The 26,396-nt window shown below is 52.5% G+C and overlaps 1 protein-coding gene across 1 annotated transcript in view; it reads left to right on the forward strand.

Moving 5' to 3' along the window:
- The window catches only part of RTN4R (reticulon 4 receptor), a 78,269-nt gene extending 55,673 nt beyond the window's left edge, over positions 1-22,596 (forward strand). The window contains exon 2 of the mRNA XM_083874089.1: positions 20,584-22,596. Within this exon, the coding sequence (XP_083730215.1) occupies positions 20,584-22,010 (1,427 nt within the window). The 3' untranslated portion in view covers positions 22,011-22,596. The remainder of the gene's footprint in view (positions 1-20,583) is intronic.
- The last annotated feature ends 3,800 nt before the right edge of the window (positions 22,597-26,396 follow it).

Genomic DNA, 26,396 nt, shown 5'->3' on the forward strand with positions numbered 1-26,396 from the left:
GTCCTTCCACACCGTCCCCTGTCCTTCCACACCCTCCTCTGTCCTTCCACACCGTCCCCTGTCCTTCCACACCCTCCTCTGTCCTTCCACACCGTCCTCTGTCCTTCCACATCGTCCCCTGTCCTTCCACACCCTCTTCTGTCCTTCCACACCATCTCCTGGCCTTCCACACCGTCCTCTGTCCTTCCACACCATCCCCTGTCCTTCCACACTGTCCTCTCTCCTTCCACACCGTCCCCTGTCCTTCCACACCATCCTCTGTCCTTCCACACCATCCTCTTCAGTGCTCAGGCTCTGGTTTTGAGCTCTTCTCCTGCTCTTTCCACACTGCCCTGCTTGGAGCCTGTTGGAAATCAGAAAATCATGGAAAATGGTGCCCTGCTCCTGAGGAAAGGGTGTTGCTCTCTCCAGGGGTGATTTGATTTGGGAGCCTGTCCCTGAGCCTGTCCTCATCCACCCTGTCTGCAAACAGCTGCAAAGCTCAGGAATAGGAAAGGAGATTCCCAGACAATGCAGTTTGAGATATTTCATATGCCTCCTTCTCTCTGAAGTTCAGGTAGAGTTCGTGCTTCCATCTTCTTTTCCAGAAAAATAAAATAGCTTTATAAAGAAAGTTGTGAGGAGCCCCCAAATCCAGAAGCTGGCGCCTCAAAAGATTTGCTCAGTACCCTGAGATCAGTGGCAAACCCTGAAATGTGGTGAGAATTGCAGCATAGGAGTGCTTTACTTCCCCTGCCCTTGGGCTGAGCTCAGGGGGGCTCCTGCTCCCTCCCTGCCTCTCCTCCTGTGCCTGAGGAGGACCAGGGATGGAACAGCCTGTGTTTAACAGGAACACGGACACTCCCCAGCAGCCTGATCCCATCATTTCCCCCTCAGTGCTGGCAGTGAGTGACAGCTCTGTATTCTCCCTGGGGGAAGTCATCCCGTGGGTCAGCCTCTGTCAAGGAAACCACAGGTGATGTTTGGAGTTCCTTCTCTGAATTCTCCTGCATTAAAAGCATTTCAGAGTTCCCTCTTGTCTGTAATGTCAGGGGAGTGGTGATGAATGTCATCCCTTCCCCAGGATATTGTACCTTCAGCCAGGTGTGGGTTTCTGACAGGCTGGGGCATTTTTGGGGTGCAGAGAAGGGAGCAGGAGCTGGAGATCAGCACAGGGAGAGGCTGCAGGAGCAGTGGAAGAGCAGAGCTGAGTGGCAGCTGTAAGGAAAACAATCCTTAGGATGGCAAACCCTCGGTGGCCTCACTCTCTCCAAGGCCTGATACTTTTCACTCAAGTATTTATTCTTTCTCCACACCGAGTGTGCCTTCTTGTGTGCCCTAACCTGGTCATGGTGACCGAATCAACCCCAACTCCTAGGCCCTGGAAGGGGCTTTGAGCTCTCCCTGGAGCCTTTTGTTCTCCAGGTGAGCACCCCCAGCTCTCCCAGCCTGGCTCCAGAGCAGAGGGGCTCCAGCCCCTGGAGTATCTCTGTGGCCTCCTCTGGACTGTCTCCAGCAGCTCCAGTCCCTCCTGTGCTGGGCCCCAGGGCTGGGGCAGCTCTGCAGGTGGGGTCTCACCTGAGGAGGGCAGAGGGGCAGAATCCCCTCTCTCCCCCTGTCCCCAGGCTCAGTGTCCCCTGATCCCAGCTCCCATCTCTACCTGATCTCTGATCCTGGGAACATCTCCATAGGCTCCTCTGGCCTTGCTCCAGCAGCTCTGAATCCTTCTGCTGTTGGACCAGGGCTGGATGCAGTGCTCCTGGTGGACCAGGGGTCAGCAAAGAATGAACTCCAAATGATTTGTGACAGCTTGATGGTGACACCTCCCTGTACTTTGCCATCAGGCTCAGAGGTGGGGGAGCTGTAGGAATGTATTTCCACATCTGAACAGACGTTTCCATATAGGGAAGGTTTAAGACTCACCCCAAAACCTTTTAAGGGAAGAACACTAGAAGTTTCTATGCTCTCCTGACAGTAATTGACTCGGTGCCAAGACAAAACCACTGATAGGTCTCTTTACCTGTTCCTCAGAAATGTAGCTATTCTCTATTGGACTGTTTGCCAAAAAAAACCCACCTAAATCATCCAATACTTAAGGGTGGCTTCTCAATGCATTCTCGAGGTGTTGTAGCAGGTGTGTGGGACCTGTCCCTACACTGCGCTTGGCTTTGTTCTTTGTTTTTGTACTATTTTCTTCTTTAATTAAAACCTTTTTGCTTTTTCAAGACACACACGACCATGCTGTCTCGCTGAATTCTTTAAGCCATTTTCTGTGAGGTGCTGGACACCCTCAGAGGTGTTGAACCCTCACAGAGCTGATTTCACCTGGCTCTTTGAGAAATTCAATAGAGAGCCAAGGTAGAGGCTGGAGATCCATGGTCCAGGCTGCTGCCAGCAGCCACCCCAAATGATGGACAATTGGGAAGGGAGAGGGGAGGGAAGTGGTGCTCTGCAGCTATGCCTTCCCATCCCAGACGCATCCAGCAGTGCAAGGATCCCAAGAGAGCAATCAGAGGACAGCAGGAGCATGCAGAGGGGGAAGGAACCCTTTTCCCCCGCCCTTCTCAGTGAAGCATTTCTGGTTTTTAATTCCCAGCTGTGTCATGTCAGATACAGCAACAGTCCTCAGAGCAGGGCCTGAAATAAACCTTCTCCTGCTCTCTGTCCTGCTCTCGGGTTCATCTCCCGCCTCATTTTGTGCAAGCTCTGGTTGTATTTGTCATGGCAGAACTGTTTCAATTTCCAGTCCTTCTTGACAAAGTTCCTGACCCAGCCCATGTGCTCCTCTCAAATGCACTTGGAGTGGCTGTGAGCTGGAGAGTTCCACGCCTGAGTTGCCCCCCTTTCTCTGGAGTCTCCCACCAAGCACTAGATGCTCAGGGATGCACAGGCACAACTTGAAGCTCAGGAATTTGCCTGGGAAGTGCAGGTAGAGACAAGAGTTTCATAGGACACCCGGGCTGTGGAGGAGCCTCTCCTTGGGCTGTAATGCTCCTGCATCAATATGATCACTGTGGGTCGGTGCAGGGGTTATCTTTTGTGAGAAACTGGTGATTTTTAACCTGCACATGGGTTCTGACAGCTCTGCTCCCAGGATTTATGTACCTTGGAGAGCACCTGAGGATGGCTCTTCTCGCCCAGCAGTTGTGAGGATATGTGAGAGTGTGTGTGCAGGGCTTCATGCTGTGGTGTTGGGAGAGAGCTGCAGCTGAATGTCCAAGAGGGGCTTGGTTGCTAAAAGATCGTTATTTATACCCAGGGGCTTTGCTTTCCACCCTTTTCATTCACCTTCCCATTTTCCTAGGATCTGTCCCATGCTATGCCTCTGTTAACAGGCTCTGAAATGTTTAGATCTCTTCATGAGTAAGAATTTCTCAATTTACATCTTCACTCTTGCTTAGGGACAGAGCCCATCAGCATCTGGGTTTGTCTGTGCTGTGCTTGGCCACGGTCCCCAGCCTTCCCCAGCCCAGACTGTCACCAGCACTGGGGCTGTCACTGGGCTGGCACCAGCCCTGGGTGTTTCCCGTCAGCCGAGGTTTCTGCACCTGATGTAAACTTTCCTTGCAGTCTGAAGTTGTTTTGTCTCTCTGTAATGTCAGAGTGGCCGCAGAGGCCGTGCTCTGAAATGTCACATTGTTTGTTCTTCCTCGGGGGGATATCAGGGCAGGGATTGCAGCTGAAGGTCAGCTCTGACCATTCCTCTGAAGGGTTGGGCCTTCATGCAAGTGTTGGTAATGATCAGAGCTGTGGCCCCTTCCCTCTCCCTGCTGTCATTCCAGACAGTCCCAGGGACAGGGTGAGGGACGGAAAACTTATCCTGGGCCCCGGCTCCACATGTCAGGTGGGCAGGAAAATACAGAAGAGGCAGAGGTGGAGATGTGCCTTTTCAGCTGATATCCTACTCTCTGGAAAGCTCGGTGGGATGCTCTGCTCCATCAGAGCCCATTCAAATGTTCATTAAAGTGCCACACATTGTCATAATCTCCAAAATCGCAGTTACAGGATCCAGAGTGATTCAGCCTGGAATGGAGCCCAGAGGGTCCCTGGTGGCACCTGGGTGCTCCAGCAGGGCCATCCCAGAGCAGGGCACAGCATTGTGTGCACACAGCTCTGCAATAGCCCCAGGGAGGAGACCCCACAGCCTCTCTGGGCTCTGCTCAGGCCTGGCCACTGCCCAGGGCACAAGTTCTGCCTCCTGTGCAGGGCAATTCCTGGGCTCAGGCCCTGCCCGTGGCTCTGGGGCCATTGCTGGGCCTGGAGCAGAGCCTGGGGCTGCTCTGCCCTCCCTGACACAGGGACAGACATGGGGACACACAGGGACAGACATGGGGACAGACATGGGGACAGACATGGGGACACACAGGGACAGACATGGGGACACATGGGGACACCCAGGGACACTCAGGGACACATGGGGACACCCAGGGACAGACAGGGACACATGGGGACACACAGGAACAGACAGGGACAGACAGGGACACATGGGGACACCCAGGGACAGACATGGGGACACCCAGGGACAGCCAGGGACACTCAGGGACACATGGGGACACACAGGGACACTGAGGCCCCTCTCCCTGGGGCTCCTCTCCAGGCTGAGCAGCCCCAGCTCCCTCAGCCTCTCCTGGGCACGGAGATGCTCCAGGCCCTTCCTCAGCTCCAGGGGCTCCATCCCAGCCCAGAACTCAGCTGAAGCCCTTTGGTCTGTCCCTCTTACACTGGAGGGTTTCTCCTCACAGATTAGGGAGTTTATAGAAAGCTCATAAGTCAGAAATGCTGATTTCATGCCTTCTGTCTTTAATTTCACTCCAATGCTGAGTTGGTTGTGCTGGGTGAGATCTGATCAGTGGTGACACAACGTGGATTCAAATGAGTGCTTGGGAGCTGACAATCTCTTCTTTATATATGGGTTTATTTTTTTAATCAGAGCCCTACACCACTGATTTATTAATTTCTTCACGTCTCAGATGAATCAAGGCTTACAAGCATCTCAACAGAAACCTTTTGTGTCTCTGTTTGCCGGGGCTTTTCAATTCTTTCTTTCTCATTTAGATTTTCTTCTCAGTCTCCTGTAAATGCCACTCAGCCATGGGCTTTACTCTTATTGTGATTGTCAGGAATGGTTGAATTCCCGCCTCCCAGGCAGGAGGGATCCCTTCCTTCTGCAATTGTGGGGCTGCTCCTCCCAACATCCAGAGATTATTTTGACAGCTTAGAGAAATTGCTTTGATTTTGTGTATTAATGCTGCTCTCAAGACTTAACACCTTTTTTTTTTTTTTTTTTTTTTTTTTTTTCAAAGCTTGCTTTGTTGCCTCCCTCTGCTCTTCAGGAGCTGTTTTAAGTAGTCAGACTTCTACATCTGCCTTGAATATCTTCTCCCTCTTGTTTGAAGTCCCTGCCTTTAGAAAAGGGTCTAAGTCATTTTGTCTTTCACTGGTGTGGTTTCAGAGAGCACTTGGACTGCAGCTGGTTTAAGTTGAGGATTCCAGGGAAGTTCTGACTCTGAGGAGTGCAGAACTTGGGATAGACACACATTTCTATCTTGGAAAGGAGACATTTTGTTGTCCCCTTTTCTCCAAGCATTTTCTCCTGAAATACTTCTTTTTGTGGAGTGCTAAATGTCCTTTCCTTCCTTTCCCTTGGAAAGGGATGACAAAACGGAGGCCAGGTGGACCTGTGGGGCTGTGCTGGTCTGAGGGATGATTTTACAGCCAAATCACAGAATCCCAGAATGGTCTGGGTGGGAAGGGACCTTAAAGATCATGGAATTCCACCCCCTGCCATGAACAGGGACACCACAGGGACACCTTCCACTGTCCCAGGCTGCTCCAAGCCCTGTCCAGCCTGGCCTTGGACACTGCCAGTTGCTGCATCCCAGTGTGACACAGACTTTAATCTGGGACTATTTTGCCCATAGTTGTTTTTTTTGTTTTGTTTTGTTTTGTTTTTTTGTTTTTTTTTTTTCTCAGCTCTTTGAAAGTTGCCAAGGGTTGTCCTGGTGTGCCTTTGCTGTGGTACCATCCACATGGGGTTCCCTGTCATGGCACAGCTCACTTAGGAGGTAAATTTGAACTGGAGAGGTCACACAACATTTTTCTCTGCTCTCTTTGCATATCTCCTTGCTGATGAGCCCTGGAAGTCCTGGAGCTCCTCCTCCAGCTTAGTTAATTGACTGTCCCACACTGCTTCCGCCTGTGTTTCCAGCATCCTCCAGCTCTTTGGACACCCAATTAAGACATTTCCACCTGTGCTGCTCCAAGTTCACCTATGGATAAAGCTTTTTCCCTCCCCCTTTCTCTGAGTTTCTGGGTGTTTTGGTTGATGGAGAACATCAGCCCTTAAGAGCTGTTGGAACAGGGATCAATAACAATTGGATTCTTTCTGATCGGCGCCAGGAGCCCCAGGCAAGGAGTAACATTTGGCAATACAAGCTCAGAGCAAAAATTCCCTTCCAAGTCCCCCACCTTCCCTCTCTCATTATCAGGCATCATCTCTCAGCTCCTGGCAGCTCCTCTTTTATCTCCAGCCTTTCCTCTTCCTGATGAGCTGGAAGGAGGTTCATTTTCCCCACAAGGAGCAGTCTTCCAGCCCAGAACAACCTGCCAGCTCTTGCCACAGCCCTCCCTGTCATTTATCCACCCCCACTAAAGCTGAAACCTTCTCCAGCTCAGGAGGGGCAGATTTAATTAACCTGCTATTTTCTGCCCTTCTCATTAGATCATTAATGAGAGTTCTAATGAGTCTGGCTGTGATGGTGGTCCCAGTGGCCTGTCACAGCACGTGTCCTCCTCTCCATGTATCAGCCATCGGAAGAGTCGGGATCTTCCAGGCAGGAGCAGGGATTCCTCCATGGAATGCTGTGGAGAAGTCAACCCTCAGTCCAGCAGGAATGAGCTGCTTGATGCTGCAGCGTGCTGTGGTCCTGCCTGTGGGGTGAGGGTGAAGGGCTTTCCCTCAAGCCAGGCTTGGGAAGGATAAAACAAACAGATCTCCCTCCATTGTGCTCCTGGGTGCCTTAGGAATGGTTAAAGAATGGTGACACACCCCTGGACACCTCTGGAAGCTTCCCATGCCCAGCTGGCCAAGCAAACTCTGCTCCTTCAGCACCTGGGGGTGGAAATGTGCACTCTCACACTGCTGGGTGGCAACAGAATTCTTCATGTGCCAGAAAAGTGCCTGAAATATCATCTAAATTTCACACACCTAAGCTTCCCAGGTGCTGGGATGAGTTTGAGGGGTGGAGTGGCAGCTGCAGTTCAGGTGCTGGCAGCTCCTGTGGACATTCACCACTGCAAGTGACCCCTTTGTCCCAGGGAGAGGTCACTGCTGCTGCTGCTTCACTCATGGAACCACAGAACAGTCTGGGCTGGAAGGGGTTTTTAAAATGTCATCCAGTGCCACCCCCTGCCATGGGCAGGGACACCTCCCACTGTCCCAGGCTGCTCCAAGCCCCAATGTCCAGCCTGGCCTTGGGCACTGCCAGGGATCCAGGGGCAGCCACAGCTGCTCTGGGCACCCTGTGCCAGGGCCTGCCCACCCTCCCAGGGAACAATTCCTGCCCAATATCCCATCCAGCCCTGCCCTCTGGCACTGGGAAGCCATTCCCTGAGTCTTGTCCCTCCAGCCCTTGTCCCCAGTCCCTCTCCAGCTCTCCTGGAGCCCCTTTAGGCCCTGGCAGGGGCTCTGAGCTCTCCCTGGAGCCGTCTGTTCTCCAGGTGAGCACCCCCAGCTCTCCCAGCCTGGCTCCAGAGCAGAGGGGCTCCAGCCCTTGGAGCATCTCTGTGGTCTCCTCTGGACTGGCTCCAGCAGCTCCAGGTCCTTCCTGTGCTGGGCCCCAGGGCTGGGGCAGCTCTGCAGGTGAGGTCTCACCTGAGGGGGGCAGAGGGGCAGAATCCCCTCCCTTGGTCCCCCACTCTGTGGGATCAGCCCAGGACATGGACAAAACAGAGCAGAATTTGTCCCTGGGTTCTTTGTCACCCTGATTTGTGTCCCCTTCCCCCAGAGCTGATGCTGCCCCATGTTGGTCTGACCAGGCTGTGCACAAGGGAAGAGAGTTTGGGCTGTTTTCTCAGAAAAAGGGCTGTGTGAGGGGGGTGTCACTCCAAATAACATCCAAGGAGGAGAGTAGGAAGAGAGAGGCCACAGGTGGTGAAGCAGGACCAGCAGCATCACATCCTGGAATGAAACATTTCCACGAGTAGTATTGTAGGATTTGGACTCTGGAACTGAGGGGAGATTGGCTGAGTTTGCTCTGCAGAAGTCCTCAAGGAAGGGAAGGCAGAGAGGCAGAAACAGAGGTACCAGACATATGGAATTCCTGGCTTCACTCCAAAGCATTCCTGGTTTTCCTGTGAGAGATCCCAGCCCAATGCCCCATGTGAGGCTGGGAGAGGAATTGCTGGGCAGTTTTTGTAGAGTTCTGGGGTTGGGAGGGGGGAATACTGAGCAGGTTTGGGAACCAAGGCTGGCAACAAGAACGTTTTGGGTAGTGATGTCTGGAGAGTTCCCGCTGGAACCAGCAGGGTTTGTGCTCCTTGTCCTTGCTCCTGTCAGGAGCTGCACAAATGATTTCCCCAGGGAAAGGAGAGTTGGCTTTCACTTTGCCAGGAAAAAAAAAAGAGCAGGAGAACATGAGATGTTTTTTTCTGTCTTCAAATCCACAAGATTTACTCCTCTTTTTCCTTGACTTGCATTATACAAGAAATTCCCCCCATAAAACCCTGGGAATATCCTGGGATCAGTCTTTTCCAGGCTGGAAAAGATGGGATATTCTGCTTGGAAATGAATATATTACCATGAGGTGCCATTTGGGTGCCTGATGTTATTGGATGTTATTGCTCCTGCAGGTTTGAGCTTTCCAGTGTCATTTCTGTGACTCTGCTGAATTTCTATTCATAATTTGACCAATTTCTTCCTTTTTTTCACTTGAGTTCATTCCTCTGACGAGATGATTCATATTTCTCCCACATCAGCAGTTGGTCCTTGGTCTCCCTTCCGTGCTGAAGGAGGTGAATTAAACAAAGATGGCAAATGAAATGGAAAGAAATTCACTTAGTCCCATGAAATATTAACAGGCACTTATGGGGAAGTGAGCCCTGCTGCTCTGGAAGGGCTCTGCTGGAGGGAGGGACCTGCAGGCTGGGAATTCTCTGTCCCCCTGGACACTTACAGGGCCTGGCTAGGGGATGGTGATGGTCTTCAATCAAATTCGTGGTTTGGTTCTTGTAATTAAGAAACGAGCCCCAGGGGCTGAGCTCAGGGATCTGATCCCATGTGCTTGGTGTGGAAGAGGGACAGTGTGTGCCACCAGTGTGGTGGGGTGACAGTAACATCCAGTCCTGGGGACACACAGCTCCCATGGGAAGGAGAAAATACTGTTTTTATTCAAGGAAACCTTTTATTTCCTCTGCAATGATCCTGAATGCTTCAACAACGTGTCTGTGGAGAGGGGTGTCCAGCTGGGCTGAGAGCCCATCCACCAGGATGGTTTGTGGACAATAATCTCACGTGGATGGACACTCCAGCCCCTCTCTAAGGAGTGTGCGGGACCCTGGTCAGAACTTGCTGACAAGATCCCGGTTCTAATTCCTTACAAACCTGAAAAGCAGAGGATTCCCAGAGGCAGGGAAGGCCAGGGAAGGTTGGAAGCAGCAGGTGTGAAAGGCCCAGAGGTGAGGAGAAGCTGCTCAGCTCAGGATCTCTGCTGTGGAGAAAGAGGGGATGTTAAGGTTCAAAGGCATAGAAATCCAGAGAAAAATACCTGGAAAAGCAATGGAACGGGCTGTCCAGGGAGTCCCATCCCTGGGACTGCTCCAGAAATGTGTGCCCCTGGCACCTGGGGATGTGGTTCAATGGCACTGGGTTGACACTTGGAAATCTTAGAGGGCTTTTCCAACCTTATTGATTCTGCAATTCCATGAAATACCAATAATTTCCACTGCTATATTTCTCAGGTTTTTTTTTCTAAACCCAGTTGTCTTTCTTTTTTTTTTTTTTTTTTTTTTTTTTTCTTTCCTGTTATTGTTTTCAAAGGTATTGCTGTCACAATTATTTATTGATGGCATCACCTTGGTGCCAGCAAATCCCAGGCTTGGACCGATGTCCTGGTGGATAAGACGTGCACAAATTCCCACAGCCTCTGCTTGTGGATCTGGATTATCATAATAAATTCAGATTTATGTCAGGCAGTTGATTTCCATGGTGGAGAATATCCTGTCTATGGAATCAATGGACAGTTATTAAATGGATTAAGAAACAGGCAGCTTAAAGCCCTCGAAATGCGATTGTTGGTGGAGGATCAGTGCAGAACAAGCTGCTTGCACAGGAGCTTTGCAGGATTCAGCTTCCACCCTGCTGTATTTCCCTATTTTCATGAATGATCTGGAAAACATCTATAAATTACTGCCCGTGAAGCTGGCAGCTGACTGGGATTTTGCCCTGATAAATAAAGCTGAAGGCAGGGCTCTGATGCAACTGCAACTGCCTGGGAGACTGGCAGCAGAGAAACAACGAGTCTGAATCCAGCCAGGGCTCGGACATGCATCTGGGAGCAGGGAATGGGGGCCTCTCCAACAACCTGGGAGCTGCAGGGTCTAAAGCTGATTTAAGGCCACCCTGGAGAACAGGTGATTATGGACATTTAATGCCCTGCAGTGGGGAAATGGATGGACTCAGGGAAGAGCGGATCCACCTGGAATGAAAAGTCTCATTTCTCTGCCTGCAATGAGAGCTTGAACTGAGCACTTTGGGCATGGAAATCTGGTGTGAATTCCTGGTGGAGTTGTGTGGGATCTCAGGGTGGGTGTGAGGTGAGGGCAGCTCAGCCCAGCACCAGGGGCTCAAAGCCTGCTGGGCTGCAGGATCCTTTCCCCATTGCTCACCTCCCGGTTTTCAGGAAAACAGGAAGCTGTCTAATTAGCAGCCTGTTGTGTCCTTGCTCAGCTTGGCTTCACAGAGCTGCACATTTCAGAGGAATATGTTTATATATAGAGTTGTGGGTGTCGTGCTCCTCACCTGGGGGGCGTGGCTGAGTGAGCTGCACTCATCTGACACACACACTCTTATCAAAAACCAGTCCCAGCTTTGTCTGGCAATGAAAGGACCAGCCAGGGATGTGTGCCAGCAGCTGGAAGAGATGCTGAGGGAAAAGGGGAAAGGAAGGAGAGGAGGAGCATGGCCAGGCTGGAGGGATGAGCAGTGTCCTGAGCCTGCTGAAGGCCGTGTTGATGTGGAGACCTCACAGATCAGACACAGCTCTGCTCCTCCACTGCTCCTCTCCTGCTCCAGGTTACAAACCCTGGTATATCTGGAGAGCTCTGGTCCTCCAGGCTCAGCAAGGGGAGCAACAAGTTGTGAGCAGGGCAGAGAAATCTGAACTCCAGTCCCCTGTGTCTGCTCTCTGCTGTGGTCATTTCCAGCTGTTCTCTGGGAACATGGCTGTGTCCAAGGTTGGAGTTGGAATATTCTCCCCCTCCCTGTCCTGTCTGAGCTGCCTGGAGCTGTTTGCTCACCCTGCATCCACACACACATGACCAAACTGACACCATGGGGGATGTTTGGAACAACTTTCCTTTCCAGATTCTTGCCTGAACTTCATCCCCGCACTCCACATGACGCAGATGCTGGGGCTGTGAGCAAACACTGAGATAATGCTATTTTAGAGAAAACTGAGGAAAGTGCTGCCTTGGGCAAGGGGCTCTTCCAGAAGCTGTGGAGGTGGGATTTGCAGCTGGCAGGGGGTGCAGTCCCAGATGGCTGGGGGCGAGCAGGTGTTAATTCCATCTGGAGCTTCACCTCTCCTCTCCCTGAGTCACTCACACACAGCAGCCACCAATGCCAGGTTTGGAGCTGCAGCAAACTTTCCCTCTTGAGAAGGTTTTGAAGCATTCCTGAGGTACTTTGTGCCCCACAGGAGATCTAAAGCATCTCATGAACCTGAGTTTCCTTCCCTTGGACACCTGTTTGCCCCTGATTATCTACAGATATGGCACAGATAATCCTGACTTCTGGAGGAGCTGCTTGTGATTCACAGGGAATATTCTGTCACTTCATTCTTCCCAGCACAGGGATGGAATGGTGGCAGGATCACACATGATCCTGCTCGTGCAGTGTACTGGATGAATCCCATCTGGATAGGATGGGAGTGAGGATTGGGACCTCTTAGGATGCCCTCAGCACAGTGCTGGAATCAGGAACAGCTTTTCTGGTCTTGTTCTTAGGGATCTGCTGGGTTTGGCTTTACTGGGCTGGGTGCGGGTTTTGGCCACGGGACTCTTGGCAAAAGGCAGCATGACAGGGACAGATCTAGGGAAAAATCCTTCCCTGTGAGAGTGGGGAGGCCACCAGAGCAGCTGTGGCTGCCCCTGGATCCCTGGCAGTGTCCCAGGCCAGGTTGGACACTGGAGCTTGGAGCAGCCTGGGACAGTGGGAGGTGTCCCTGCCATGGCAGGGGTGGAATGGGATTTAAGATCCTCCCCACCCCAGCCATCCCATAATCCTGTGACAGCTGTGACAATACCATGGCCATTGGTGGCTGTCACTTGGAGAAGGTGGAGCTGTGACATTTCACATAACCCTGGAATGGTTTGTGTGGAGTCACCTTAAAGATGAACTCATTCCACCCCATCTGCTCTCCTCCTCCTCGTTCTCCTTGTCCTCCTCATCCTCCTCGTCCTCCTCATTGTCCTCCTCATTGTCCTCCTTGTCCTCCTCGTCCTCCTCCTCGTCCTCCTCCTCCTCCTCCTGGGCTCCCTGTGCTCGGTGTGGCTGGGTCCAGCCTGGCAGGTGCCCAGTGGAGCCCTGGGATGTGGATCAGGATCACAGCAGCTACTCAGAGCTGCTCTCCAAGATGAATTCAGTGGGATTTGGAGAGCTCAGCAAGTGCCTGCAGGCTTTCAGGGATCTCCCTCTGTCCTGCAGCCTTCCTGCCCATTCTCTTCCCCTTCTCGTGCCCATTTTTCCCGGAAATGCCTCAAGTTCTCCAAATGCACATTCCAGGCCATGTGCTTTCACCTTCCCTTTGGGCACTGGGCTTTTTCTGCCTCTCATCCAACTCCCACAGCCTTGGGTCCCTGCCTTTGGCACAGCCAGCCTCTGCTCTGCATCTCCAGGAGATTTTGCCCTCTCCTCCAGCTGTCACTATGGAATTTGGCATTAGGCAAAAGATCAAGTCAAACTCCCTGCTCTGAGCTAAATCCCCACAAATCCCATGTGCTCCATGGAGTGCAGAGCCTGCTGCTCTGGTGCAGGGGCTCTGTGGTGTCACACTGCTGGAGAGGACACCAGGACAGGACTTTGCATTGTGTGTTCAGGAGATCAGGAGATATCCATGGGTACTCCAGCTCCAGACATGATCACATCCTGAAAAGGGCCACACACCTGCCTACAGTGGGGAAACCACATCTGAGGAAGGAAAAGGGAATACTGGGAGTTTGGATGGGCCAGCAGCATCTGAGACCTGCACTGTCTGCACAGAAAGGACCAGGGCTGAACTGTGTCAAACCCAGGACTGGAATAAGCCCACCTATGAGGCCTTTTCCACAGGAATTCTCCATGTTTTACTTTAAGCTCATAATCTTCTCCCTTTAAAAGGTCAGGAGCTTTCCTGTTCCAGATGTGCCACAAATGAAAAGAGGTGGCAACCACGCAGATTTATCCTGTATTACATGAGAACAGCTGAAAATTCTGCTGGTGCTGATTGATCTGGCAGAGAGAGCTCCACCAGGTGAGGGGCAGAGCACAGCACTGGCAGGAGCACTCCCTGCAAGATGGGCTGCTGTATCCATAGGATTTCCCAGTGCCTATCCATGGGAAACAGGATAATTAGGTCAGGTTTTCAGTGCTTAAGAACCTCAAAGATTATTCCTAATTTCATGAAAATAATTTTAAATATCATCTCTAACCAGTGTGAGGTTGGCCGAGCCATTATTTACTGTTCCCTGTGTGAGAGACACTAAAATGGAATTTCCAGAGAAGCTGTGGGACTTCTGTAAAAGTCCATCTGAACCCCTGCATAAGTTTGTATAAGTCTCTGCAGCTGTCCATCTAAATCTGCAAAATTCCATCTGAATCTCTGCAATTGTCCATCCAAACCTCTGCAATTGTCCACCTAAACCTCTGCAGATGTCCATCTGAACCTCTGCAAAACTCCATCTGAACCTCTGCAATTGTCCACCTGAAGCTCTGCAATTTTCTGTCTGAGCACCTGGAAAATTCCATCTAAATCTTTGCCATGATCCCTCTGAACCTCTACAAGTCTCCATCTAATCTTCTGCAATTTTTCATCTGAACTTCTGCAAAATTCCATCTAAACCTCTGCCCATTCCACCTGCACCTCTGCCACGGTCCAAGCTGTCCCTGAACCCAAGTGTGGCACTCCCACCCCTGCAGGGAAGAGGAAAAGATGTGGAGTACAGCAAAAACGCCTGGAGCAGCATTCCTACAGGGACCTGGGGCTTGGCAGAATCCTGAAGAGGGAAGTTTTATGTCTGGTGGGGAGCCAGAGCAGCTCTGCCTCAGGTCACTGTTTGCCCAGAGCTTGGAGAAGGTGCCAGGGAAACGCTCCCACGGTTTAGAGCTCCATTCCCACCCCTGTCTGCTCCTGGATCCCACCTCAGCCCAGCCCAAACATCCCTGGCCTGGCTCCCTGCAGCTCTTCTCACCTTCTCATATTGGAATCAGGCCATTCCCTGGCCTTCCAGGGAGCTGCTGGTCTGTAATAATTGATAATTTTTATTGTTATCCAGGGACCTGATGACTCCCTTGATATTTCCCCTCAGAAGAGTTCTGGTGACCTTTTCTCTGAGCAGCTCTCACACCTCCATGCCTTGCAGAAAGCCTTGGGAATTCAGCAGGATGAAAACCCTCTGGCTACTGAAGAAACTTTAATTTTTCTACTCCTTGTGGAGTTCTCATTCAAATGGGCTGAAATACAAACTCTTCACTCTCCCCTTCTTCTTCCTCTCCCTGCTGCTGCTGCCGAGGGAAATGCTGACAAAGCACCAAAAGCATAACCCTGACCAAATGTTCTTAGGCTAAATCCAGGCTACTGCCAAAATTTGGGAGTGAAGGAGAGCCACTGGCAGGGATGGGGAGCCCCACAAGTGGGAGCTGCTTTGGCATATCCAAGGAAAGGATGGAGCTGTCCCAGGGAAGGTTTGTGCTGCCCTGAGCTCCTGGAATGAGCTGTGGAGCTCAGCCCCGAGTGATGCTGAAGAATCAGCGTTCAAACCCCCTGGAGGCTTGGGAGGATGGGGTGAAAGAATTGCACAAGATAAAACTTGTTTTTACCTTCTTCCCTTCAAAATATCCCTGCAATATTTAGTCCAAAAATCGCATTAAGGGAGTGTGATTTTAGAGGGAAATGAACACCCGAAGTGAGTAGATGGCAGATCCAGTGCCTGCCTCCCCACCGGGATGCATTACAGCAATGATCTCTCAGCCCTGACTGTAGCTGGGATTTTTCCTGCTCAAACCCTGTTCAGGGCACAGCCTGGATGTTCCAGAGGGGCTGTACTTCCAAAGGCAAGGAAAAGCACCTCAGTCCCAAAGGTGAATGGGTCTGCATGCAGTCCCAGAGGATGTGGGATCAGGGACAACTCAGGGGTGGGGTTCAGGTGCCTAAGTTGCTGTCCCTGGTGCTGCTGACATCCCAGCAGGGCTGGCACAGGTCTCACAGGTGTAAGCCAAACCTGCACACACCACTCCTGCTGCCTCAGGCCCCCAGGGGTATCAAAAAAGGGAATTAGCTCCCTATTTTTAGGCCAGTGGGATTCATCACCAGTGTTTTGGTGTGAGCTGAGGCTGGAGCTCCAGCCCCTGGACATCCTCAGCAGAGTCTGGGGAGCGATTCAGAACCCCAGAGCTCACTCACTCCAGTGACCTTGCTGACTGTCCCACCTAAGAGGGGTGTCTGACACCCCAAAATCCCCATTGGGATGCAGAGGTGCCCCAGGACCTGCTTCAGCCCCAGAATATTGTGCTACAGCTGCCTGAGGGTGGCAGGGACCTGCTGTGCCCCACGGCTCTGACTCTGGTGCCTGTCCCAGGGGTTTTATGGTGGCAAAGCTTCACCCCCATCCTCTCCTCCCAGCTGGAGCCGCTCCAGCTGCACCATCAATGCTCCATCCTTCCTCTCCGCAGAGGGAAACCGGAGGGAAGCTCCAGACTGCTCCGAGCCAATTGTCCTTCCTCACCGATCTCTCTCGATCCACCTCCACTTGAAATGCATCAAAGCGCTGTCCTCTTCCCTGCGGCACAGGCACAGCCCCACCTTTGGCCACAGGACAAAGCGGGAGGCACCGGGAGCAGCCAAGTGCGGAATTCCAAACGATGCCCATGGAATTTCTAACGATGTCCACTCCGAGCGGAAATTCCGCAGCTCCAGCATGTCCCTGCCATAAACAAAGGCCAAACGATGTGTGCATAAGGAAAAGGCTTTGTATTGTGAAGTGCTCCCTTTGTGTCCGAGCAGGAGAGACTTCAGATGGTTATTGACCCTCCACTGCAGGAGGAGACATTAGAATATCTCCAGATCAATGGACAGAGCAGAGCGGCGGGGAGAGGCCGTGGCTCTGCAAAGGGCACCACACTGCAGCTGGCTTTGGCCCCCTGATAAAAAAGTTTGCAAAGCATCTGTTGGAGGCCCCCGGAGCCTTTTCTTTCTAATTGCCACGTTTGACAAGGCGATGGCCCGGGGGAGCTGCGGAGAGGCAGATAATGGACCCACTTTAATTGCTTCCAGTTGCACGAGTTAGAGCACTCGGGGATGGCAAAGGGGAAGCGCTGCAGCTTCACTGAAGGAGCTTTCTGGCTTTTAAGAAAGCTCTGGAGGAACAAATGCTAAACTCAAAGCCAAAGTCTTGGAGGGACTAAAGGTTCCAGGTTCTGGGATTTCTTTCATGTTTTGCTTTTGACAGGAACTCTCGAGGTAAGTTTTAATCATGCTCTGAAAGAGGGAGGAATGGTTTCTCAGCTAAGAGAGGAGGGGACAGGTGTCATCCCAAGAGACTTTTCCTCAGGGCTGGGCACTGAGATAGGTCCTGAGTGGAAGAGTCCAGCTGGAGGTGGAGGTTCCAGCACGTGGTGGTGGTGGGAGCTCACTGCAGACACAGAAGTCGGGCTGGGTTTATCTGGAAGGTGAAGGGAGGATGCTGTTCCCCACTGGGACCTGAGCGTGGCATGTTCTCGGAATGGGCAGACAGGGAACCTTCTGACCTCCCTCCTCCCTGCAGCTGTGAATCACAGAATCCTGGAGTGCTTTGGCTTGGGAAGGACCTTTAAGCTCATCCTGTTCCGCCCCCTGACACCTTCCACTCCCCCAGGTTGCCCCAGGCTCCCTCCAACCTGGCCTTGAATGTCTCCTGTCCTTCTGGCCTGAGGGCAGGGCGTGTTTTTCCTGGAAAAGGGAGGAGCCCACAGCCAGAGCTGTACCCAGTGCTCGAGGAAAACAAATTAGAAGATGCCGTGCAAGATCGGGGTGGCCATGGCACCTGGTGGACACTGGGGCCTGGCCACTGAGACCAGGCATAGCTGCTGGTTGGACAGCAGTCACTGGAGAAGGATTTTGGAGCAGCAGGGAAAGCCATGCACGGTCCCTGGGGTCTGTCACGGCACACCCAGCCTGGCCAGGGACAAAAGGGTCACCTTGGCTTCATCCACTCCTGTCCTGCCCCCTGGCCCGGCCCTGCCTGGGGACTGACAGTGGCCGGGCTGTGTCACCGATCAGACAGGACACGGCTGAGCTGCACGGCAGGAAAGCCACTGGAAAAAGGCTTTGGGGGATGATTGACAGGAACTGTCTCGGTGGAAGGAGCTAATCCGAGCGGCTCATGAGCACCAGGTCCCTAATTAAAGCGCACAGCCTGGCCCTGCTGTAATTAATTTCCCGGTGCTGCTGGCTGGCAGCGCTCTCAGTGCCACTGACTCACCGCTGCCGGCAGCCTCGGGGCATCGGGGTGGGACAGGGAGAGCCTCGGGATGTGCCCCTTCCTTCCCTCCTGGAGCTCCTCCTGTGCTGCAGCCCTGGGCACAGCCAACCCCTGGGACAGGACCGGGAGCTTCCCACGGGAAGAGAGATCCTGTGGATCACCTGTGCCTGCTCAGCTGTCGGGATGGGCGGCACAGGGCAGGGCGATGCTCATGGCTCATCCTCTGCCATGGATTTACATGGATTTATCATGCCCTCGGCTGGAGTTGGGACAGGGATGGTGTCACTGCGATTCCTCTCACTTGGGAATGGGTTTTTGCATTCCCTCTGCTGTTTCCCATTTATTCCTAAGGCCTGTGGGCCATGTCTGGATTTTCCCCAGGCCATGGCAGGGAGGAGCAGCCTGGGCACAGCTGGATCCTGCCCCAGTGTCCCAGTCCAGCAGTTTTGGCAGGTGTTGCCTGAGGAGGTGACTCCCGCTGCCCCGGTGTCACCCCCGGCCCCATCAGGCCAGTCACGGAGCTGACGAGAGAGGCTCCAGAAAGTCCCATTTCTCTGCCCACGGGGTTTCATTATCAGCTGCAGAGGGATGGCCACAGAGTCACCAGCACTGTTTTAATTTCCCAGGAGGCTGCTGTTGGTGTGCCTTGGCTGTGGTGGGGAGTATCAGTTGTCTCGTTTGACTGCACTTCGTGCAATGGGACGTGACATGTCAAAACATGACAAGGCAGCCAAAATGTGTCACAACACTGCACTCAAACTCTGCCTTGCAGGGTTGCTCAGCAGCTGATAGCATCAGGCTCCAATTATCTCTGCATGCTGAGCTGGTTTTTTTTTTCCCTTGTGGAATATGATATATGGGAGTCTCCTGCCTGTACTGGACTATTGGATCACACCAGATTTATTAACCACACACGGTGAATCGTTCTGACCAGACTGACACCCAAACCTGGGATCCCAGCCTGTTCTTGCAGAAAGAGACTTTCCCACCTCGGGTTTTCTAATTGTTATTCCTTCAGTAAAGATTTGGTGAGGTTTCAGTGTGATTTAATCTGTTATTGTTGGTGTTTGATGTGGTTTCATTGGCCATGTGAGCACCTACCAGGCTCTAAGGGAGGTGCAGCCACTGCCTTCAGATTCCCCCCTTGGGAATTTGCAAGGCTGGATGTGGCTCCAGTCTCCCCAGTTCATCCCATTCTGCACTGCTGGGCTTTCCTGTCTGGCTTTTTGAATGCTGCTTTTCCACCTCACTTGCTAATGAGGCACCAACATTCCAGAAGACGTTTTGAGGTTTTAAAAGGAAAATCCCTCCCACAACAGCAGCAAAACCCTCCCGCAAAAGAGGCAAAGCTGCTCTTGTCCCTGGGCTGGAGATTCCCAGAGATGGGGAGGACATGTCCTTTGGCCAGAGGTGCTGTGATGAGCTGGGAAGGAGCCACAGTGTCCCTGCTCAGAGGTGGCATTCCCAAATGGAGCCTCCTGTTGCTCCCGCTGCTGTCCATTCATTTTATCTCTCGTCTGGAGGCATCAGACTAATTACTGGCTGCTAATTGCTGAGAAAGCACTGCTGGCACTGCCTCCCTTCCCACCGGGAGCAGGGAACAGCCTGGCTCTCCTCAGGACTCTCAGCAGGACCTTCAGGGACCCTCGGGGTCCCTCTGGGGAAGGTTCTGCTCTGTCCATCCCTTCCCTCCCTCCAGGCTCCTTCCCAGCTCCCCAGCTGGGGAATTTGGTGAACCAAAATGCTTCTTTTGGATTCCAGTGCAGCTCCTGGGGAAGTGAGTGGGCATCACCAGGAAAAAAATGTTCCTCTCTAGGGTTTTGCAGCCCCATGGGGCTGCCAGCATGCTTGGGACACATGGAATCTGTTCCTGCCTTGCACACTTGGTGGGACCCCTGAATGAAGGACGTAACTTTCTCCTACAACAGCACAATGGAACTGCTGTTTCCTCCTCTTCCTCGGTGCCTGCACAAGTTCAAAGGAAAAAATATGGGGAGAGAGGAAGCAGGAATATGTGCCTTAAAGTTTTGAGCAGGAGAAGGAAAGGATCTTGGCCCTGAGACTTCTCCAGGCAGGTCTGACCTGAAAGTTATTCTGGGAATGTCTCACAGTTATTTCTCCCAGGAGATCAAATCAGTCCAAGATTATTTGTGGAAAGTCACAGTTTTGTTTTGGGAGCAGTGTGGGGACACCTGCTCGTTTGGAAGAGTTGTTCCATGACCCTGCAAAGAGACATGCTGGTAGCACTACTGGGATGGGATTTGGGCTTCCTGGCACATCCCAGGTGCTTTTCCAGTTGCTGAGCTGTGCCAGGCATTCCCATGGCAGAGGGAAATGCCCCAGAATTCAGTCTCTTTGCTCACAGGTAAGATCATGGGAACAGTGCTGGTGTTGGAAGTACAAATCCAAAGTGCTGATCCCTCTCTTTCACCTCCTGAGGGTGCAGGGCAGAGGAGGCACTGGGACTCTATCTCTAGAAGTGTACATTGATTTAAGCCCTTGAGTTGAGTGACAGAATCCCATTTTTAATCCTACATTTTAATCATTGGGTGCCGTGGCATCTGTATATGGTTGGTGTTGCCACACTCAGAGGGGGAATTTCAAGCTCCTCTGCAAAGAGAAGCTCTCTTCATGACCCTGCCTAATTCCCACTGTATTTCTGTCATTCCCCAGGAACCAAACTGCTGATTCTGGTGCTTTGCTTGAACATCCCGTCAGAAGTGGAGTCCTGCCCCGGGGCGTGTGTATGCTACAGTGAACCCAAGATCACCATCAGCTGCCAGCAGCAGGGGCTGACAGCCATCCCCACGGAGATCCCCATCCAGAGCCAGCGCATCTTCCTGCACAACAACCGGATCACCCTGGTGAGGGCCACCAGCTTCACCTCCTGCCGCAACATGACCATCCTGTGGATCCACTCCAACAACATCAGCCTCATCGAGCCCGGGGCCTTCTACGGGCTCACCAAACTGGAGGAGCTGGACCTCAGCGACAACACAAACCTGAAATCCATCAACCCCGTCACCTTCCGGGGGCTTGTGCACCTCCACACCCTACACCTGGACCGCTGCGGGCTCCTGGAGCTCTCCACGGGGCTCTTCCGAGGGTTGTTCTCCTTGCAGTACCTCTACCTTCAGGATAATAACCTCCAGATCCTGCTGGATGACACCTTCATCGACCTGGCCAACCTCACGTACCTGTTTTTGCACGGGAACAAGATCAAGAGCCTGTCGGAGAACGTCTTCCGCGGGCTGATCAACCTGGACCGGCTGCTGCTGCACCAGAACAGGGTGAGCGTGGTGCACCGGCGCGCGTTCCACGACCTGGGGAAGGTGCTGACCTTGTACCTGTTCAACAACAACCTGACGGTGCTCACGGGGGACACCATGGCCCCGCTGGTGTCCCTGCAGTACCTGCGCCTCAACGGCAACCAGTGGATCTGTGACTGCCAGGCCCGCTCGCTCTGGAACTGGTTCAGGCAGTTCAAGGGCTCGTCCTCGGAGCTGGAGTGCCACCTGCCCCCCCGCCTGGCAGGCCGGGACCTGAAGCGGCTGCAGAGCTCCGACCTGGACAGCTGCGTGGACTCCTTCAACCAGATCCGCACCAGCGTCTTCAGCACCAAGACCCGGTCGGGGAAGCTCCCGACGGGGCTGCCCCCGCTGGGCTCCCACGACGGCTCCTCCAAGTGCTGCCAGCCAGAGATGGACAAGTCTTTTATTTACGAGGCCAAGGGCAAGGCTGGGCCCTCCTCCCACAGCAGTCGCTCGTCCAACAACCACCTCAAGGAGAAGGAGAACATGTCCAGGCCCAAGTACATGGAGACGGACCGTTCCAAAAACGGCAGCAACAAGCAGATAAATGATTCCCCCTTTGGGACCTTCCCCAGCATTGTAGACCCTCCTTTGACCAAGTTGAGACCCGAATTTCTAGAGCCCATTGAACCTTCCACAGTCCCAACCAAAAAGAGGCAGGGCTGCTCTAAAAAGAACAGATCAAAGGCCCAGTGCCGCCTCACCCAGCAGGGGAACAGCTCCACGTTACAGCTCAGCCTAAGCCTTTTGATCCCCCCCTTGGTGTGGAGCTTACTGTTATTCTGCTAAAATTAACTCTTTTCCTGGGTTGATGACACTTTAATACTCGACTTTTGCTGACCTCCATAAATGTTGCGAACAAAAGCAGGACTCCCATCCACCCTGAGAAAGCTTTGTTACACAAAACTTAACTGGATGCCTTTATTAAAACAAACAAACAAAAAACAAAACAAAAGACAAATACTGAGATGTACATAATTTATTTGTCCTGAAACCTGTGAATTATACCTTTGGTCTTCAGAACTGCACTTGCCCACAAAGCAGCTTTTGCTACAGCAGATGGTAAAGAAATATGGTTTATTTACAGGAAAAAAAAAAAAAAAAAGAAGTGTAAGAAATGCTCTGAAAAGAATGTCTAAAATCTGTTTGTAAGTCGCCATCACACTGAACAATGTTGCAGGTTTCCATTTGCAGAGGTAATGGATTTGATGCTGTTTTAATCCTATGTTGATGACTCTTGCAGTTTTTCCGTCTCCATTCCATCCTTCACACCACGTTTACGGGCAGCATTTGTTAAAGAATGCTGCCTTCCTCTTCACAAGATTGCAGTATATATAGATATGCATTTTATTTTACTTGTGTACAAGTATACAAAAAAAACCCTATAAAATAAAGATTTCTTTTTCCTAAGTGGTTGTCATCTGCGAGGGCTGAAGAGCATCTAAAAAGCTGAAGATTTAAAAGTATGTGGAGTGTGATCTGAGCATTTAACACCATAGTGATAAATAAGGCATTTTTGGATGGTTATGCAACCTTTAACTGGTGCCAGCACAGGGTTTGGTTGTGTGAGACATGCTCTGCTCATGCTCCTGTTTCCCTTCAGTGTCCCACCTTCTCCCGGCATCATTTGGATTCCAGGATGATCAGAAGAGCAGGAGATGCTGGCCCAGCCCCTCGGAGCTGGGGTAGAGGAATGTCAGAAACAATCCCAGGATTTGCGCTCCTGCTCTGCACAGATGGGCTCAGCTCTGTGGCAGGTCCTGAGTGGAGCAGCACTGGGATTTAGGGAATAGGGGGGATCTCCCAGAAGCACAGGGCCTGGCAGCTCAGGTGCCCATCCCTACAGTCACCGTGCCACAGCTTCATCTCCAGAGTCACCTTGGGATGCTGAGAAAATAAACCACTGCTGTCCACATGTGGTGGATGCCACCCCATGGGACCCATAAAGTGGAGATGGCTGAGCCACCCCCCGCGCCAGGCTACAAGGGGTTGGGCCCAGAGGAGGCTGCTCTTCCTTATCAAACCACAGTGGTTCTCCTGTGCCACTCTTTCCTGCTGCGGTTTAGAGGTCTCTGAAGGCAGGAGCAGCCTGTCACACACAGCTGGCAGGGCATGGGGGCCAGAGAAAGGCAGTGGCACAAGCTCAAGGGAACGTGCATCCCGGATTGTGTGTGGAAGTCAGACTGGGGGCTCCAGGTTGCGCCATCCCTTGGGGTTCCCAGCACTGGGACTGGTGCTGAGCTTCCCAGAAGGGAGGAGGCACTGCCAGCCAAGAGTGAAGGGCATCAGCAGGGCCATGGCTTCCTTCCAGCCTTGTCCTAGGCCTGATGGCTCACGAGGAGGGAGCAGAGACCATGAGGAGGAGCAGGGGGATGCTTGGATGGCAATGGAGGATGCTGTGGGGCAGGGTCTGTGTCCCACTCTGGGGTGCTGAGGGCTCACCTCTGCCACAGCCAGTTCCCACCTGGATGAGTGACAGGGAGTGCCCGAAGTGCTGCATTTGTGATCTGTCTCCAAATCCATCTCTGTGGCTGCCAAAAAGGTGTGGCACAGACCCCTGGGAGTGAATATCTCCCTCGTGTCACCAAGATGGGCACAGGCCTGTCTCTCTCAGCTGGGCAGGAGCTGCTGTGCAGAACAGCCCTGGGATCCCAGCAGATCCCATCCCTGCTCAGCTCCATGATCTCTGCAGAGGCTTCAGGTGTGTTTGGGTGCAAAATCATTGTCCTGCCAGGAGGATGGAGTGGGAAATGAGTGTCTGTGCTTGGACAGTGGCAGAGTGAGCTGGCCAGCCCTGCCAGCCCTGCTGTGAGTGCCCAGTGTGGTGTCCACACAGGACACTGACTGGGACCTTACCAGCCACTTCCTGCCATTCCTGTTCAGATTTGTCCCATTGTGCCAGTGCTGAATGATCTCCCAAGGTCCTGCATTCTCTGTCTCATCCCAAAAAGCGTCATCAAGACTCTTGAAGGATTCAAACCTACCATGGGATCTAAAGCTCAGGAGCAGAAAGCAGAGAGTAGCTTGGCCATGGGGTCAGCATTGCCCTGAAGCCCATGGAAAAGCTGGAAGATTTGCTGGATGCTGTGATGGGCTCCCATGGAACCTCCTGGGTCATAGGCTCAGTGTGACTCCCTTGTACAGCAGTTAGTGAGTCTTGTGATCCAAATTTCTGCTCCATGGGCATGAGGAAGACATACCAGGTGGCAAAAATGCAGGATGAACCTGAAAGGAAAAAAATTGAAAAAGAAGTGACCATTGTAGCATTTCCCCCAGCAGCTGAGGCGCAGAGCTGGGAGCTGGGCTTGCCCTGCCCAAAGCAAGGTCTCTGGGAGTTTGGGTGCACTCTGCCAACCCAGTGACACTGTTCCTGCTTGCTAGAGCTCAGCTCTGCTGTGCTTTCAGTGGCTCCTAGGACTATACATTGGCCACAAGCCCAGAAGAGTCCCTCGTGCTAATTTCCTAGATTTCCTGCTGTCCAGATGCCAATTCCTGTGTTTACAGCCATTAGAAAGCCATTGGAATGACAAATATTGAAGAAGGGGATGCAGTGGGCAGCAGGAATTCCCAGAGAAGCTTGGTCTTCCAAAGGCTGAGCTCTGGTATTGGTGAGGTAGGAAAGGAGTTCAAATGAAGGGAGTTCCACTCCTGCTTTGTGCCCTGCTGGGATTGGCAGAACTCTTCCGGGTATTTCCTCCAGACTTATTTTACACTCGGATGTCACTGAATTCTGTCACTGAGTTCTGGCTCCTGTCACCCAGCAGGGCTCAAGACCCTGTTGGCTGTTCTCCATCTCAAGGTCCTTCCTCTCCTTTCCTTTCTCACTGTGCAAGTCACACTCAGCTTTCTGCTCCTGTTGCTGATGCCAGCAATGAAGAAGAGTCAGCAGCAAGGAGCCAGAAGGGATGAGGGACAGGATCCCTGGGAAGAATGGGCATCATCAGCGGAGAGGTGCAGCACCCAGCACCCACTGTCCCCTGGCTCCGTCCCCACACAGACCCCTGGCAGTGCTGAAGAGGAGCAACACCACAGGCCCTGCAGCCGTGGTGGGAACACACTGTGTTCATTCTTCATTCTCCAGCATTTGTCTCCCTGGATTGCTGGCTGCTAGTTCCAAGCAGGAACAGAACCAAAAGAGAAACCCTTCTTCCAGGTCTTCAGGTCCATCTGGAAGGACAAGCCAAGCTGGCAATGAGATGACTGTGCCCCTCCTTGTCGTGGTCACATGGAAGGATGTTTATCCTCTGCCCCTCCCTGCCCCTTCCCATCCTCCTGCACATGGCATGGGGCTGTTCCTCTGTCTGTGCATGGGGAAATGGATCCCAAAGGCCTGAGCAGGTGGGGATTTGCCCCATCCTGAATGGGGTCCCTGTCACACAGGTGTGGTGACCCCCACTCCAGGGGACTCCATCTCTGCTGCCAAGCTGCAACACCTGATGTGGACAGATTTTATGGAAGAGGAATTTCATCCAATTGGATTTGAAAGTTTTTGGTTTTCTTTTCCTTTGCTAATGGATAATTGTGATTCATCAGGATGAAAACTTCATGGAGGGATCCTGTGGCTCTGATGTAATTTCCATCAGCAAGACCTTTCCCATCAAAGCTGGAGGCAAGAGAGGGGTAATACAATGTGGAAGAACCCCCCTGATGGCCTGGTTCAGAAGATGTCCTGGCCATGGTTTAGGAAAATATCCTGGCCATGGATCAGGAAGGACTGAGCTGCTCTGACACCTGTGGCTCAGGCAGTTTGAGTACAAGCTGTGTTCTCCTGAGGACTCCTCCCTGTTCCTGTCCACAGCCCCTCCAATCCTTTGGAATATGAACAGGCTGAGTCTGGGCAGTGACAGTGCCCCATGGGGCTGGAGCTCATGGCTGCAGCTGCTGAGTCAGCCCTGCTGGGAACACCCCAGCAGATGACTGGGAGAGACTGAGAGCAGGACAGGGGCAGCCAGAGAGACCATGGGGCACACCCTCTGTCCACTGCTCACAGCAGGCTGTGTCCCCAGGAGTGTTCTGTGTCCCCAGGAGTGTTCTGTGTCCCCAGGAGTGTTCTGGGCATTTTGCTCCATGAAGAATGACAGAATCACAGAATATGCTGGACTGGACAGGACAACAATCATTGAGTCTCCCCTGTCCCTGCCCAGACCCCCCAACAACCCCACCCTGGGCACCCCT

This window comes from Zosterops lateralis (genome assembly GCF_965231275.1).
Source record: "Zosterops lateralis genome assembly, chromosome: 17".
Classification (NCBI taxonomy): domain Eukaryota; kingdom Metazoa; phylum Chordata; class Aves; order Passeriformes; family Zosteropidae; genus Zosterops; species Zosterops lateralis.